Source organism: Chlorocebus sabaeus, chromosome 12 (genome assembly GCF_047675955.1).
Source record: "Chlorocebus sabaeus isolate Y175 chromosome 12, mChlSab1.0.hap1, whole genome shotgun sequence".
Classification (NCBI taxonomy): Eukaryota; Metazoa; Chordata; class Mammalia; order Primates; family Cercopithecidae; genus Chlorocebus; species Chlorocebus sabaeus.
Window position 1 is genome coordinate 28,673,633 of NC_132915.1, and position 17,675 is coordinate 28,691,307.

The 17,675-nt window shown below is 39.1% G+C and overlaps 1 protein-coding gene across 2 annotated transcripts in view; it reads right to left on the bottom strand.

Moving 5' to 3' along the window:
- Positions 1 to 17,675, bottom strand: part of PIP5K1B (phosphatidylinositol-4-phosphate 5-kinase type 1 beta) — a 305,606-nt gene that overhangs the window by 79,387 nt on the left and 208,544 nt on the right. For both annotated transcript variants that reach the window (XM_007969425.3, XM_007969424.3), the window contains exons 8-11: positions 12,345 to 12,556; positions 10,531 to 10,614; positions 10,364 to 10,412; positions 6,739 to 6,823 (exon numbers count right to left, since the gene is read on the bottom strand). In XM_007969425.3, coding sequence (XP_007967616.1) covers positions 6,739 to 6,823; positions 10,364 to 10,412; positions 10,531 to 10,614; positions 12,345 to 12,556 — 430 coding nt within the window. The remainder of the gene's footprint in view (positions 1 to 6,738; positions 6,824 to 10,363; positions 10,413 to 10,530; positions 10,615 to 12,344; positions 12,557 to 17,675) is intronic.

Sequence of the window (17,675 nt, forward strand, 5' to 3'; positions counted from 1 at the left end):
GACCAAGTCAGAGCCTGGACCCTGAGGAACAACCACAATAAGAGTAAGCAGGGATGAAAAGGTTCCAAAGGATACCAAGGAGGAGAAGAGAGGCTGGAAGGCAACCAGGGAAGTCCTGAGTTACGAAAGACAAGTGAAGAGAGTATTTCACAGAGAACTGATATCAGTGGTCTCAAATGCTGGAGAGTTTTAAGAAGACTGAAAGTGGCTGGGTGCGGTGGCTCACACCTGTAATCCCAGCAATTTGGGAGGCCAAGGTGGGTGGATCACTTGAGGTCAGGAGGTCAAGACCAGCCTGGCCAACATGGCGAAACCCTGTCTCAACTTAAAATACAAAAATCAGCTGGGCATAGTGGCACATGCCAGTGGTCCCAGCTACTCAGGAGGCTGAGGCAGGAGAATCACTTGAACCTGGGCGGCAGAGGTTGCAGTGAGCTGAGATCGTGCCACTGCACCCCAGCCTGGGCAACAGAAAGAGACTCCACCTCAAAAAAAAAAAAAAGACTGAAAGTTGTTCAATGGCTTAAGCAATGATTGTTGATTACCTCAAAAAGAACATTTTGGGAGAGTGGTGGGATCAAAAGCCACTGGAGAACACTGAATAGTGACAAGAGATTAAAAAAGTGAGACAGCAAGTGCATCCAACTCTCATCTCCAATAGGGTGATGGTAAAGGAGGAAAAAATATACCAGGAACTGGAGAGAGATGGAGTGTTGAGGAGCCTTGTTTCTAAAATATAAGAGAATGAGCAGATGGAAGGATGAGCTGTGGAGCCAGAAGAAGGAGTGAATGGTTAAAATTACCCTGTAGTGGTGATCTGTCCTGGACCTTAAGGAGAAGATCGGACCCAGTATACATGTCATGGTATCTTCATACATTCAACAAATAAAAATAACAATATGTGCACCCTCCAAACCCACACCCCTTCACTAAGTTCTGGGGATACAGCAGTCGGCTTACAATTTTTTTTTTTTTTTTTTGAGACGAAGTCTTACTGTGTCACCCAGGTTGGAGTATAGTGGCGCAATCTCGGCTCACTGCAACCTTTGCCTCCTGGGTTCAAGTGATTCTCCTGCCTCAGCCTTCCCAGTAGCTGGGATTACAGGCACCCATCACCACGCCTGGCTAATTTTTGTATTTTTAGTAGAGATGGGGTTTCACCATGTTGGTCAGGCTGGTCTCGAACTCCTGACCTCGTGATCTGCCCACCTTGGCCTCCCAAAGTCTTGGGATTACAGGCATGAGCCACCGCGCCCAGTGAGTTTACATTTAAATAAAGGAGATAGGCATTAAGTAAGTAAAACCTATAGCATAGGACCTAAAGTATAGGTCATTATAGGTCATGATAAATGTTAGAAAACATAAAGCAAGGAAAGTAGATAGGAATCACCTTTCCCACTGCAGCAGGACTATAAGCATTATCATTACTATCTACGCAATAAACAAAAGTGATAAAGTACTTGACTGTGCTTTGAAGTGAAATATCTTATTCAATAAGTGGTATTTAGGACAACACTTAACTACCTGGGAAAAAACAAGGTTAGATCTCCCTCACTTCATACACCAAAATGAACACAACCTAGATTAAAGAAAAAAAAAAAAAAACATAAAAAACAATCTATAAAAAGTAAAAGAAAAATATGGGTGAACATGTATCTGATTCTTCAGTGGTGAAGTCCTTTGTAAGCATAAGGCTTAAATAAAAAGAATCCCACATTTATGGGATGTAAGATATAAGATGACAACTCTCCCCAAATTTAACACAATCTTTATCAAACTACCAGCTATGCTTTTTCCCCCAGAAATTAACAAACATTATAAAATGCAGAGGGACATACAAGGACCCAGAATAGCCAAAACAGTCTGAAAAAGAGTAGTTGAAGGACTCACACTTCTTGATCATGAAACTTAACAATACAAACCAGAAGTAATCAGGATAGTATGGTACTGGTATGAGGGTAGGCATATTGATCAATAGAACAGATGCGAGAGTCAATAAGTAAACCCGTATACTTGTGGTCAATCAACTTTCTTTTCTTTTCTTTTCTTTTTTGGTCTGGTTTATGTTTTCTCATGATGATTTTCAATAAGAGTGCCAAGATAATTCAACCGGGGGAAGGAATAGGCTTTTCAACAAATGGTGGGGAAACAACTGGCTATCCACATGCAAAAGAATGAAGATAGATTCTACCTCCTATCATATACAAAAAAATTAAATCAGAATGAATCACAAACCTAAATGTAAGAGCTAAAACTATAACACTCTTCAAAGAAAACATGAGAAAATCTTCATGACCTTGGGTTAGGCAATGCTTTCTTAGATCACACCAAAAGCACCAGCAACAAGAGGAAAAAAATTGGACATCAAAATTAAAAAATTCTGTGCTTCAAAAGACACTATCAAAAAAGTAAAAAGACAACCCACAGAATGGAAGAAAATGTTTGCAAATCATATATCTGATAACGGACTTGTTTCCAGAATATACAAAGAACTCTTACAACTCAATAATAAAAAGACAACTCAACTAAAAATGGACAAAGGGTTTGAGTGAGCATTTCTCCAAAGAAGATATAAATTGCCAATAAGCACATACAAGGTGTTTAATATCACCAGTCATTAGAGAAATGTAAATCAAAACCACAGTGAGATACTACTTCATACCTACCAGGATGGCCAAAAGAAGACAGGCAATAACACATGTCAGTGAGGATGTAGAGAAACTGGAACCTGTATACATTGCTGGTGGGATTGTAAAATGATGCAGCTGCTTTGGAAAAGAGTTGACAGTTCCTTAAAATGTTATCAGAGAGTTACCATCCGACCCAGCAATTCCACTCCTAGGTATATATTCAGAAGAAATGAAAATATATGCCCATACAAAACCTTGTCCATGAATGTTCGTAACAGTATTATTCATAATAGCCAAAGTGGAAACATACCAAATATCCATCAACTGATGAATAAACAAACTATGATATATCAATATAACGGAATATTCTGCAATAAAAAGAATAATTACTGATACATGCTACGATGCTACAGATAAATCTCAAAAATATTCTGTTAAGTGCAAAAAGCCAAACAGAAAAGTTCACATTATATGATTTATATGAAATGCCAGAATAGGCAAAACCATAGAGACAGAAAGTAAATCAGTAGTTGCCAGGGGCTGGGAAGAGGACGGAATGGGGAGTGACTGCTAATGGGTATGTGGTTTCTTTTTGGGGTAATGAAAATTTTCTAAAATTAGAAAGTCGCCGGGTTTGGTGGCTCATGCCTATAATCCGAGCACTTTGGGAGGCTGAGGTGGGTGGATTACCTGAGGTCAGCAGTTCAAGACCAGCCTGGCCAACATGGTGAAACCCCATCTCTACTAAAAATACAAAAATTAGCTGGGTGTGCTGGCTCACGCCTGTAATCCCAGCTATTTGGGAGGCTAAGAAAGGAGAATCACTTGAACCCAAGAGGCAGAGGTTGCAGTTAGCCAAGATTGCAGCACTGCACTCCAACCTGAGCGACAGAGTGAGACTCCATCTCAAAATAAATAAATAAATAAATTTTAAAAATTAGAAAATGGTGATGATTGCGTAACTTTGTGAATAAATCAAGAATCGTAAGCCTGTATGCTTTAAAAGGGTGAAGCGTACACATCTTAATTATATCTCAATAAAGCTATTATTAAAAAATAGATAATAAAATCAAAAATCAAAATGGGAAAATGTCAATAGATTTGATTACCTATGAGTTAAAAAACTTGTTCCATTAAAAACCTGATACATTCTCCAAACTGGAAAAATCTGTGACACATGCCATATTTTATGAAATTGAAGATGCCATTGATCGTACCATTAATTTATATGCCCCTAAGAAAGAAAAACCTCCTAAGATGGGGAGTCTCCTAAGGGAGGCTCACCAAAGCTGGAACATTAAAGGGCTGCATCCTCCAAAATGCACCAGGGGTTGCAGTGAAACCCATGTTTTTCCAGTCTTGGCACAGGGCTAAGAAAGGTGAAAAAATCTTTCTTAAAGATTGGAACCACAGCAGGGCGCAGTGGCTTAAGCTTGTAATCCCAGTACTTTGGGAGGCTGAGGTGGGTGGGTCGCTTGAGGCTAGGAGTTCAAGACAGCCTGGCCAACATGACAAAACCCCATCTTTACTAAAAGCAAAAACCAGCTGGGCGTGGTGGTGCATGCTTGTAATCCCAGCTACTCGGGAGGCTGTGGCAGAAGAATCGCTTGAACCCGGGAGACAGAGGTCGCAGTGAGCCAAAATTGTACCACTGCAGTCCGGCCTGGGTGATAGAGTGAGACCCTGTCTCAAAAAAAAACAAAAAAACAAAAAAACAAAACAAGGAACCACAAGCTGGTATTCATGTAAGCTTGCAGTCTCAATAAACACTATCTTATAGTCTATTCTAGGCCAAAGAAACCTTGGGCAAATAATTTATGGTGATGTCAATTTGACAGCAATTTTAAGATACCATTGGGAAAGTCAAATGTGGAAGAAAGTTTCCCTTAGAGTGAAATAAGGTTAAAAAAGGGGTTAATATCTTTAACACATGGAATTGATATTAATTTGGAAAAAAAACCACCCAATATAAATGGTCAAATGTTACAAAGCTCAATTCTCAAAGGAACTACAAATGGCTAATAAACATGAATGAGGGTTGAACCTTACCAGTACTTAAGAAATGCAAAATAAATCAATCAGATAACATTTTTTACTCATCAGAGTGGCATAATTTAAAACCACAATGCTGGCTAAGGGCTGGTAAAATACAGGCTCTCATGGGAGCCCTTCTGTGGCACAATCTCTCTGTGCAGTTACGTGCATTTTATTACCCTAGTACCCCTTTCTTGGAATCCATTCTAAAGAAATAATCCGAAATTTGGACACATTTGTCTGAAATTATGTTCATAAACTAGTAAGAAATAGAAAAAGGAGAAACAATGTAAATGCCCAATACTGAAAGAATGATTAAATAGATTCTGGCAAAAAAAATAGATTATATCACACTCATATAATTTTAATGTGTTGCAATTTCAAATGGTGCCCTGTAGAATATACAATGATATGGAAAATATAACATTATAAACTATTTGTGTTATAATGCTATGTGAAAAAAGAGTACTATACCTAAAATTGTGTACCATTATGCTATCATTTTAATGTAAATTCATAAAGCATAGAAATAAAGATTGGTAGAAAGTACATCAAAATATTAGCAGTGGATAGCTCTGGGTTGTGGCATTTCAAGAATTTTCATTTTTTTTCATCTTCTTGTATTTTCCAAAATTTTTACATTGCAAGTATTTGACTTTCATTAATTAAAAAATCTCCAATAAATATTACCAGGAAAATTTGTCTTATTTAAATATAAAACATGAACATTCTATTTTTTCAGTTGTGTGTGGCTAAATTATCATGTTTTAGTTTATGAAATTGGATCACAGAATAGCAAAATGATAAAACAACTATATATAGGGTTATTTTCTCCTTTCACATGTCTTAAAAACTTTCCACAGATACGACATATTAATTGTAGAAAATTTAATAAATATCAATATAAAGGAAAATAAGAGCCTACATACTCCCTTGATCTGGAATAAGCATTGTTAGCTTTGGGTTTAGTTTCCTCTTCTGTTTCTAGTTACTCAAGGTTTAAAGTTAGGGTATTGATTTGATATTTTTATTTTTTCTTTCTTTCTTTTTTTTTTGAGATGCAGTCTCACTCTGGTGCCCAGGCTGGAGTAGAGTGGCATGATCTCACCTCACTGCAACCTCTGCCCCCTGGGTTCAAGCCAGTCTCTTGGCTCACCCTCCTAAGTAGTTAGGATTACAGGGGCACGCCATCACACCTGGCTAATTTTTGTATTTTTAGTAGAGACAGGGTTTCGCCATGTTGGCCAGGTTGGTCTTGAACCCCTGATCTCAAGTAATCTGCCTGCCTCAGCCTCCCAAAGTGCTAGGATTACTGTGCCCGGCCTCCTCTTTTTTTTTTTTTTTAAGGTAAGACTTTACAGCTATAAATTTTCCTCTGAACAATGCCTTCACAGCATCCCATAAATTTTTGGTAGGTTTGTTTTCATTTTCATTCATCTCTGAGGTTTTTCTAATTTCCTTGTAATTTCTTCTTCAACTCATTGGCAGTTTAAGAGTGTGTGGTTTAATTTTCAAATACTTGTCAAGTTGTCAGTTTTCACTGTTTATTGATTCATTCCATTGTGATCAGAAAAGATACTTTGTATGATTTCAATCATTTAAAATTTATTGAGACTTGTTTTGTGGCCTAACATATGATCTATCCTGGAGAATGTCCCATGAGAATAACTGTTGTTTTGTATATTCCATTAGAATTATGCTGTGCATTTAAGGTATACACACTGATAACTACATATAAGGTGAATACATCTATATTTAACAAACTAAATGTGCTGCTAACACATCTTTTTTCATTGGTTGCATACTATTCCATTATTTGACTGTATCATAACATATTCAACCAATATATTATATGGTTGGACATTTAGATAGCTTCTAAATTTTTTCACCACTAAACAGGACTCTAATGATTAGGACATCAATAAACACCAGACTGGGTTACTTAACCATAATTACTAAGTGATAACTGCCGCAGGGAGAGAAATGCGTTAGTTCTTCCAATAAAAATTTTGCAAAGATACATAATGAAATTAGCTGCTAAAAGTAAAAAAAAAAAATTTCATAAGAATCTTACCTTGAATTTTCTTGAAAACTCTGGAATTCATGAACTTTAGAAATCTGTCTGCATAAAAGCTTGGTCTATGAACGGAAACAGTGTCCTGAAAAGACAAAAAAACAGGATCACAGGGTCACCTCTTAGTGCTCATCTCAAGTCAGAAGAGAGATCTATGCAGTTGGTTCCCTGTTAGCCAACATTCTTAACCAAAGGTGGCCCAGAGATAGAGAACAGGAATGCCCTGTGTCCTGCGGGGCCCAGGAGTCTGGGGCTGAGGGAGGAGGGCATAGACTCAATCGGAACAAAGATTCTAGACACTCAAGACCAAACCGAGCAGGGGAGAGTCAGCAAAAAAACTGTGCTACATCAATCAAAACAGCTGTCCTCATTCACAACATTGTGTCCCGGGAGGAGTTTTTAATTTCTTTTTTTACATACAGGCAATCAGTGCATCAAGTGTCATCTGGAATGAAGGGTAACTCCCTTAATCATGAACAAAAATTGGGGACATAAACAAAACTATCCTAATGTGAGTGACATTGATGTTTAAGCTAAAAAATAGTTCTAGTCTCATCTCCCAATAACAAGGTGAGGAGATGCTAGGAGGATTCCTAGGAGACAAGGCTAACAGATGACTACTTTGCCCTGAATTATCTGCTGATTGCGTAGAGTTGAATTGAATTAAACTGTTAACTCCATTCTTCTCTCGTGCTTGGCAGGAGTCTTTAGGGCTGAAGGGTCATTTGATTACAAATTCAGGAAAGGGAGTGCATGAAGGGAAAGGGGATGGATGCAGGAGCTAATTTTCTATGTTTATTTAGTAATCATTTATCCAAATCATGTATCTAAGCTGTACACCTGCAGACATAGTAAATTTGCTTCTATAATGCTTCATTTTGAATTCAGGTTTATGGACTCCAATAGAGAAATTTCTTTTCTTTTTTCTTTTTTTTTTTTTTTTGAGACAGTCTTGCTCTGTCGCCAGGCTGGAGTGCAGTGGCGGATCTCGGCTCACTGCAACCTCCTGCCTCCCGGGTTCAAGTGATTCTCTTGTGTCAGCATCATGAGTAGCTGGGATTACAGGCACCCACCACCGCACCCGGCTAGTTTTTGTATTTTTAGTAGAGAGGTTTTGACCATGTTGGCCAGGCTGGTCTCAAACTCCTGACCTCAAGTGATCTGCCCTCCTCGGCCTCCAAAAATGCTGAGATTACAGGCGTGAGCCACTGTGTCTGGCCCTGCTACATCTTTTAAAATGTATTCTTTCTGGCCTGAAGTGGACACATTCTTCCAACAAGGCAGTAATTTAGAAATATCAGTAGAAGGCAAGAGCCTAAGGGGTATCCATAGAGGATCAAGGTTCAGCCCTTGCCTATAAAGAGAAGTTACGTTGTTCCCTTTGGCATGAATTAAACACTGTTTAAGTAAGAGCCATGTCTGAAAAGAAACAAAAATAAGTTCGTGATATATACAGCACAGAAATTTTCATTAAAAAAAATGAAAAACAAATGATAGGTTTATTTATTTATTTAGAGATGGAGTCTTGCTCTGTCACCCAGGCTGGAGTGCAGTAGCATAATCTTGGCTCATTGCAACATCTGCCTCCTGGGTTCAAGCGATTCTCCTGCCTCAGCCTCCTGAGTAGCTGGGATTACAGGCATGTGCCACCACGCCCGGCTAATTTTTATATTTTTAGTAGAGACAGGGTTTCGTCATGTTGGCCAGGCTGGTCTCGAACTCCTGACCTCAAGTGATCCGTCCGCCTTGGTCTCCCTGCAATGTGTTGGGTTTTAAATAGACAAAGATGGGGGAAGCTTAGAAGCACCTGGTCAGTACAAGACTAGACGATTCAGATCCATCTGGTAACAGGAAACTGAAACGGTTTCAGAAAACAGAAGGGGAATGGAATGAGCGTATTCACTCTCTCCCCTTCAATGTTCAAGGTACTATGTATGCAGTCCCTTCCTTTCTCAGCTTGAAGGAAACATAAAACTAACCTACCATATTGACCTTCTTTCATAGGAGGAATTTTTGATTTGAGTAAGATTGAGGTTAATTCTTTTTTTTTTAATTAAAATTTTTCTTTTAGAGACAGGGTCTCGCTATATTCAAGACTGGACTTGAACTCCTGGGCTCAAGCGATCATCCTTCCCCAGTCTCTTGAGTAGCCAGGACTACCAGCACATGCCCCTACACCCAGCTTAGAGGTTAATTCTTGGAAATAAATGTGTGAACCTGCTGTTTAAAAGTGCATTCTGACTGAAGTCAGTCCTTAGCCGGTACACAAAATGTAGATCTTTCATGCTGAAAGGTTATTAACAGTCTTCCACAGAACTGAGAAATTATGTGTTCCTTTCCAAAAAAGAATATCATCTATAATTTATTCTCTTTCAAAAGAAAGTATCTGCTAACATCTTAAGAGGAAATGTGTGACCAAATCCTTGACAAAAATATTCTTTGGAATTGCTACTTCAAGTTATTAACTTAGGCCAATAAATGTTGTTAGTAGCAGGAAGTAGAAATCTAATGTCTAGATGGAACTGTGTGTGTGTGTGTGTGTGTGTGTGTGTGTGTGTGTGTGAGAGAGAGAGAGAGACAGAGACAGAGACAGAGACAGAATGTGAGAAAGAAGGAGAGAGAAAGATGGGAGAAACTGCTCTTTGATAACTGATGTTTTTCTTCAGTTACATCAATTAAGACATTCTCAGCTTACACCTGCAATCCCTGCACTTTGGGAGGCCAAGGCAGGTGGATCACCTGAGGTCAAGAGTCCAAGACCAGTCTGGTCAACATGGTGAAACCCTGTCTCTACTAAAAATACAAAAATTTGCCAGGCGTGGTGGCACACGCCTGTAGACCCAGCTACTCGGGAGGCTGAGGCAGGAGAATTGCTTGACCACGGGAGGTGGAGGTTGCAGCAAGCCAAGATTGCACCACTGCACTCCAGCCTGGGTGACAGAGCAAGACTCCATCTCAAAAAATAATAATAATAATAATAATAATTTAAAAAAAGACATCCTCAGGCAGCTAGCATGTATAAATGTTGATGCAGAAATACATACCAACTAAAAAGTTTTCACTTTCTGTGTCTGTATTTGTTAGGCATTGTGTTGAACACTGAAATGCATTATTTTGTCCCATGCTCACACCAGGCAGGTGTCATTACTATCCCCCTGGTATAGGTGATAAACAAGGGTAAGAGGCCACATAACCAGCACTGTGCCTGGTCACATGGCTAGTTCAGCAGTGAATGCAGAGTTCAAATCCAGGCTGTCCACCATCAGAGTCAGGGCTCACACTTACTGTAGCTTGGTTGTGTGAGAACTTCATTTCAACTGCCCTCCTGATCATCCCTACAGAAAAAGACCCTCTCAAAGTTAGGTCCTTTGGATTTCACACAGACATAGATATCATTTTGTTTTTCTGGCCGCTAGGCTGGATGTCATATATTTGAATAGTTATTCAAATTTATGTTGTCTTTATTCTCAAATTTGAACTGATCTACTAGCCTAAGATTCTGAGTTTATAAAGACCGTTGTTTCATTTCCTCTTAGAGTGTAGCAACACAGTTTTCTGCACATACTCTGAAGTCTCTGAGAAAGCAGAAATATATACAGTGTAATAAGGAAAATAAGTCACTTACCCCATCATAAACAAGAGCTTTCCAGGAATGTTCTAACTTCTTCATTAACCTAAACATCCATGGAAAAATTAAAAAGAGAATGTAAAATCACTCTCATTTGGTGATTTTTCAGAAGCTTTTGTAGATTGATTTTGAAATAATAAAAGACTACTCCTCAAACTCCTTACCTATACGATTGTAGAATGTCAATAATGCCCATAAATAAAAGTAGCTTTTCTCCCCTATGGCTTTTAGCTGGAATGCCTCCCATTCTGTTGATAGAGCAAAAGAGAAAATATTTGATTACATATTATAAGAATAGAAAGTTAAAAAATCATTTCTAATAAATAGACTGAAAATAAAAATAGACCGAAAATAAAAATAGACCGTTTTTAAGAATTCTGGGCTATCTCCCACTCATCTTTTTTTTGTTTGTTCTTTTCTTTTTGTTTTTTGGGCATCAGTTAAGGTCATCCTGGGAATCCAGAATGATGTATTAATACTTCCCTACAAAGGAGAATAATATGATAACTGCTAACTCTGAAGAGCTGGATGGGAAGAATTCAATTTAAAACTTGTTCCTACTTTAAAGTATGAGCAAGAATTTTTAGACCATTATAAAATATTCCTTTTAAAAAATGCAATACCTTTTTTTCTGATCAAAAGAGTAATGTATATTTACTTTTAAAAATAAAATACAGAAAAACACAAAGGAAAAATATAATTAAACAGTTATTCCTAGGATGCAAAGATAACTACTATTAACATCTGGTACACTTTTCTAGTATATATGTATGTGTGTGTGTGTATTAGTCGAGAAGGGGTATTATTTTATTACATTTTTTACTTGCTAAATGATAAACATTTCCTTATATTCAATGCTAATGTGGTTTTTAATAGCCTTATTGTATTTCACTGATACAGGATAATTTAACTGATTATTGGACATTTAGATTGATTTGCAAGAAATAACTTTTCAAAAAAGATTTAATATGTGTTAATTTCCTTTACAAAAGTGAAATATGCCCATGGTCTAGTCACTGTTGGAGAATTCTAGAAGGCAGGCATTTATGGCCGTGGAAAATGATTTCTTTCTTCCAGTCTCCTTGCTCAGCTAGTCCTTATACCTGATGCAGTCTACCATTTCAATAACTTTGGTGGCAATTGTTTCTGTTAGTCAATATGCACTTTATACATGCAAATTAATCCTGTAGTTACTATCACATCTGGCTGAGGTGAGAGACCACATCTGCCAGGGTGCAAGACTAGAACAACAGAATCCCCTTAGGCAGATAAAAAGTTCTGAATTGCAAACTTCATTCTCATTGTGTATTTGCTTAAAACATCTTTATTCAGGCTGGGCTCAGTGGCTCATACCTATAATCGCAGAACTTTGGGAAGCCAAGGCAGGTGGATCACATGAGGCCAAGAGTGTGAGACCAGCCTGGGCAACATGGTGAAACTCCATCTCTACTAAAAATACAAAAATTAGCCAGATGTAGTGGTGCATGTTTGTAATTCCAGTTACTATGGAGGCTGAGGCAGGAGAATCGCTTGAACCTGGGAGGTGGAGGTTGCAGTGGACTGAGATGGCACCACTGTCCCCCAGCCTGGGTGACAGAGGGAGACTCTGTCTCAAAAAAATAAAAAATAAATAATAAAACATGTTTATTCAAATTCAAAGTTTATTCTTTCCTCTTGCGGTGAATGTTTTGAATATGTAGTTAATGGGGACAAAAACATTTTCAGCCATTGTTTAAAAAAAAAAATGGAGCCATTTGAAAAAAGAAACGAAGTGGGTGAAGGAGTAATAACTTGAGGAACTGCCACCCATCTAGTTATCTTTAAATGAATAGAAATGGAGACCAGTTTAACCCATTTTAGCACCAAGTAGAAATTAGTTCCTGGAGTCCCACCCTAAGGTGAATGTGACTGTGTATAATTACCCAGTGACGTGGGCTACCACAATCAAGAGGGTGGGTGGGTGTGTGGCTGTACTTACGTGTCTGGGTTCTCTGTGATTATCCCATCTCCAGATTTCCCTGGACCCTGGATAGATTCCATGGCTGTTGAGTAGAGAACCTTCTGCATCCCAGGCCGCTTAGCATCAGGCACATTTTGTGAGGTCTCCTCCTCTTTCTCTTTGAGGGAATGGTCCAGGAAATGAATTCCCAACAGAAGGCTATAGTCCATGATCTTGAAGCTTTCCAGCACCTGAATGAGAAAAAGAACCAGGAAGCCAGTCAACCCAAAGGCCTGTTCGTCTCATCTACCCATTATCAGAGAGCTCTAGATATACAGACACACAGCTCCTGTTACTCCTCCCAGGGGGGTGGCTGAGAGATGAAGAATCAAAATAAAATCACTTGAGGTTATTATTAGGCCACATGCAGGAAGGATTATCATAATGGCTCCAAGATGGGAATTTTATGCAAATCTGAAACAAGCACATGTTTTCTCAACCCTCCATAAAAGTTTCGCTAATAGCACGGATTGAGTGCTTTCCATGTGTCAGTGTTACAAAGCTCATTTGCATTCAGTCTTCTCAACAACTCTATAAGCTAGGTACTACTATTGTCTCTGTTTTACAAATGAAAAACTGGAGGCACAGAGAGACAAGGTAATCTGCTCAATATCACACAGCACACAAGTGACAGAGACCCAAGCAGTTAACTCCAGGGTCCATACTCTTAAGCAGTAAAGCAGAGAAACCAACAACCAATAGTTTCTACAAGCTTGTATCTTTCTCAGCATGAAGACACAGCTAGAATATGTCTTTATCTGAATTCTGTTCTCATAATCTTAAACTTGTTGGAAGTTAGTGGTTTTCTTCTCAAAACCTTTTTCTTTTTTTTTTTTTTGAGACAGAGTCTCACCCTGTCGCCCAGGCTGGAATGCACTGCTCACTGCAACCTTCGCCTCCTGGGTTTAAACGATTCTCCTGCCTCAGCCTCCTGAGTAGCTGGGACTACAGGTGCCCACCACCATGCCCAGATAATTTTTGTATTTTTAGTAGAGATAGGGTTTCGCCATATTGGCCAGGCTGGTCTTGAACTCATGACCCCGTGATCTGCCTGCCTCGGCCTCCCAAAGTGCTAGGATTACAGGTGTGAGCCACCGTGCCTGGCCCTCAAAGTCCGTCTTTCGAAGGTGCTGTTCAGTTTCCTGTCGCAAGTCCTTTAAAAACATATAATCTCAACAAAGCATAGTACTTCATGTTTAATTATCCACTCAGCAGACAGTAGGGAGGCAAGGGAATTAAAAATAGTTGGATGCAGCCAGACAAAAGAGATGACAATGCTCTGAAAAGAAAATGACAGGAGACAAGGTCTAGGTCCGAGTCTGTTGAGATGGCTTCAGGGTATAGGTGGGGCTTTGACACTCAGGACCTTTTCAGAGGGAAGAGCAGTGTTCAGGAAGAATGCCTGCAAACGGGGTGTTTTCCTCTATGATAAAGTTCTTTTTCTACTAATTTGTATGATTCTCCCCTACAACAGACTTCTTAATACCTGGTATTTCTCACACAAAGCTGCGCAGAAAAGTAACACAACCCTGGTTGTCAGAACAGCTGTCTCTGAACCAACATGAGAAGCTGTTCCTATACTTTAGCTAGGAAACACCTTGAAGGATCATAGCGTATAGATCATTGTTTAGGGATAAAATAATCCAGAATTACTTATGCTTCTTGTTCTTGCTCAGCCCAACTGCCTTTTGATATTTATGATATAGAAAAGAGGGGATCAGGCCTGAAGATTCAGTTACCTGTGGCTGCCACTTCATGGATGCCACCTAAGAAAAGGCTTTGTGAACTATGGCATGTGGCCTTCGAAAAATATGGTTATTCTGCATTACAGGCATCTTTGCCATCAATGAGAACTGAGAGCGCGCTGCAAATGAGTATCAATTATTCCAGAGGGTTCATGCTTCTTCTCTCAAAAAGTCAAGTTCAGAAGGGAGTCAGGCAGGAGCTGAGAGTAGAATCTTATCACTTAAGAGGTTTGGGCTGTGGGATTTTCTAACCCAAGTGATCTAAGAGTGGCCTGATAACAATGTGGAACCAGCCTTCCTAATGGAAGGAGGAGTGATGTCAAGATTCGAGGAGGAAGGGAGGGGTGATGGGAAATGCTTCTTACCACCCATCCAATGCTTGAGTACTAGACCCTTTGGTTGATTCTCCATGGAGGTGTATCAATGCCTCACTGCACCATACGGTAGCACAGACCATGGGAGAAAGAAAGACTGTTTTTACGTCAGGAGCACTGAGGGCCAGACTCTTAAAAGAAAACACTAACAGATATTGGATGCTTTCTTCAGACAGAAGTAAGTGGTAGAAGGGACTTAACCTTTCTAATTCTCAATTATACCAAAATGATGGCTCGGGAACAGTACCCACCCAGATAGCTTCAACAACTCTTCATAATGAATGACCATGTGCAGATGCTAATTTCCCTACTCATATTTATCAGTGCTAGCGCTTCCTTTCTTGGAGAGATGTGGATTAGGACATGGGGGATGGGTGATGAAGAGCATGGACTCTATGACCTTAGGCAGGTCACATCATCTCCTTGTGTCTCAGTTTCTTCATCTGTAAAGTGCTCACAATATTACCTATCATATAGGGTGCTTGTAAAAGTTAAATGTGGCAATGCAAGTCAAGTGCTTAGAAAAGTTCCCAGCATAAAGTGTTTAATTAATTGCTAGCTCTTATCACTATGATTATAATTCACGGTAACTTATCCCTCACACTCGCTCAAGAGACAACAGGTGAGAGCTTGAAGTAAACATTCCTAGAATTACACTTCTGAAAACAAATGTCACTAAATTAGCCAACAAAAATAGAACTGTATTGCTGGTCTGCCTACCAGTGTCATTTTGGCAAATCCCAATTCCTTTAGAAGCTCTGGGTTTGTGGATACCAAGGGGTATGGCCTGGATGGCTGACAACGCATGAATTTTCAATTGGCAAAAAGACAGTCTTGTGCCCTGTGCAGCCCAAAGCACCCATTTGTCAATGTTTCCTCCAAAGCAGTAAGCTGGCTTCAAAAGCAAGTTGTAATAAGACTCTGACAACACTGTGGATGTTCCTAACAGGCACCCAGAATCATTTATTCAAGTTAGGAGTGGTCAAGCTTAAAAGCATTCCTGACACCATGATTTTCCTCTGCAGAGTATCCATGAATTAATTCTGCTTGTTAAAAAGCTTTCTTTTTTTTTTTAAAAAGTTTTTCTTACATTGTCATGCAATATTCAACCTCTGCAAAGAATTTTCCTCAGCAAAGCATCCATGAATTGTTAAGAAGTTTTTTAAAAAAATGAAATACTTTTTCTTATATTTTTCCTGCAATATTGAACCTGAACCATGTGTTTTGTACTTGCAGTCTTTCTCCCTGCCCATGAACAGGCCTAAGAGAACTGGGCAATTTTATAGGTGAGACAAAGTCAGGCTGTGTGGTCCAACCTGAAGTATTGGATAAAGTAAGACACTATTCTGATGCTGTAAGGGGCTCATTTTTTTTTTTTTTAAGAATAAATTCCAAGAGAGAATTAACTTTTGAAAAAGTGATAAAAAATATTAAAAAGAGCTTCATCTCCTCTGTGCTCTTCTATTGGATTGCCAGCATCTGGAAAGGGGGCTGAGTCGTCCTTGTGAGGCCAGGGTGCTAAGTTGTCCTTGTGAGACCAAGACCCCTACTTTCAGAGTGGAAGAGGCTTAAAAAAAATTCTATCCCCGTATGTGGAAAGCTGACCATTGCAGTTAGAGTTTGGGTTAGGAAAAATCACCATCGATTAAGAAATCTGAAGGAACAAAAAGAGAAATGTATATGCATATATCTTAAAACAAATTAAAAGGCTTCTGTAATGAGAACTTCTGGGAACAGATTTTAGTCACGTATTTTTAAGATTTGCATCAATTAGGAACAAAATAGTTCCGTTACTCATATCATCCTAGTCCTTTAATGAAAAGAATTGATAAATCTGCCAACAACTTAACATGTGTGAGCTTTAAGAGTGAGCGACATTCTGCAACATGACAGACACCAGTTGGTCCAGTTCATCATTCAGGTGCACATTTCCAGAATGTCTGGCTGACCTTGCTGTTGCTGGTGGATCTTGTATCTATGCATTTGCTATTCAAAACTCAGGTTAAAATGCAAATACAGGTGCCTTTCCGTCTAGCTCTGGCAGGACTTTACTTCCCCACTTGTAAAAAAAAGGAAGCAGGAATGATTCACAGAACTATTTAAAACTGAAAAAGCAAGTTGGAATACTGCAAGGCTTTTTATTGCCAAAGTCAGATTCTTTCCTCCTTCTCGCTCAAGGACTAATTTAAGTCAATAACAACACTGGATTGTAGTAAAAAGTCAATGTCAAAGTCAACGTCAAAGCAGCTGATAGAGTACCCTGAAGACATGATCAAAAACTACCTGTTCCTGAAATAAGAGCATATTCCTCAGGTTTTCATGGCTGGTGATACATGAGTGCTCTTGTAACTTCTGTAGATTTGGGGACCTAATGTGGAAATATCCTAACTCAGAATCACAGGCATTGCCATCCTCTCTTTATGACTAAAGACTACAAAGAGCAGCTGGTCCTCCTTTTGCTTTTGCATCTTTAATACCACACTCCTTAGCCCACTAAACTATCTTCTGTCCTGTTGCTAGCAGGAGCTGGTGTGGCTGCAGGGTGGTTAAGACTCCTTGCTCTGGAACCAGATGGCCTGGTTTGACTCATGGCTCCTCCACTTATTTGTTTTTGGGCTAAGTATCTAATATTTCTGGTGTCTATTCTCACCTGTATTATCTCTATAATAAGGATTCCTACCAAATAATTCCTACCAAAGTTATTGTGAAGATTAACTGAGTTAATCCATGCCAAGTCTTAGGCACACAAAAAGCACTCAATTAATGTCAGCTATTCATGTTATTCCTCCATCCGCAGAATCAATCCCTATGACCACCCCACCTTGAATCTCCCCTCTCCCTTAGCTATTGTGCCCTGGCTTCTCTTGGTTCTTTGTCTTTCTATTTGACTTTCCCACTTTTTCTTCCTGTGACCTAAAGGTGTTCACTAAAGTTCTCTCTTTTCTCTACTTTCTAGTACTTACATTCATTGACTCTTTTGTTGGAAAAAAAAATGTTTGAGTGCCACGCACTGTGGAAGTTGATAGATCTTCAGGGATAAATACAACAGATAACTATTCCATATTGAACATTAAACAAGCCCGAATTACACATTGTAATAAGGTCTGGAGGGAAAAAATCAGGGAACTGTGGGAAGATCCCACAGGAAGTACCTACTTTCGACTGGGAGGTATTTCAACAGTCCAGGTAAG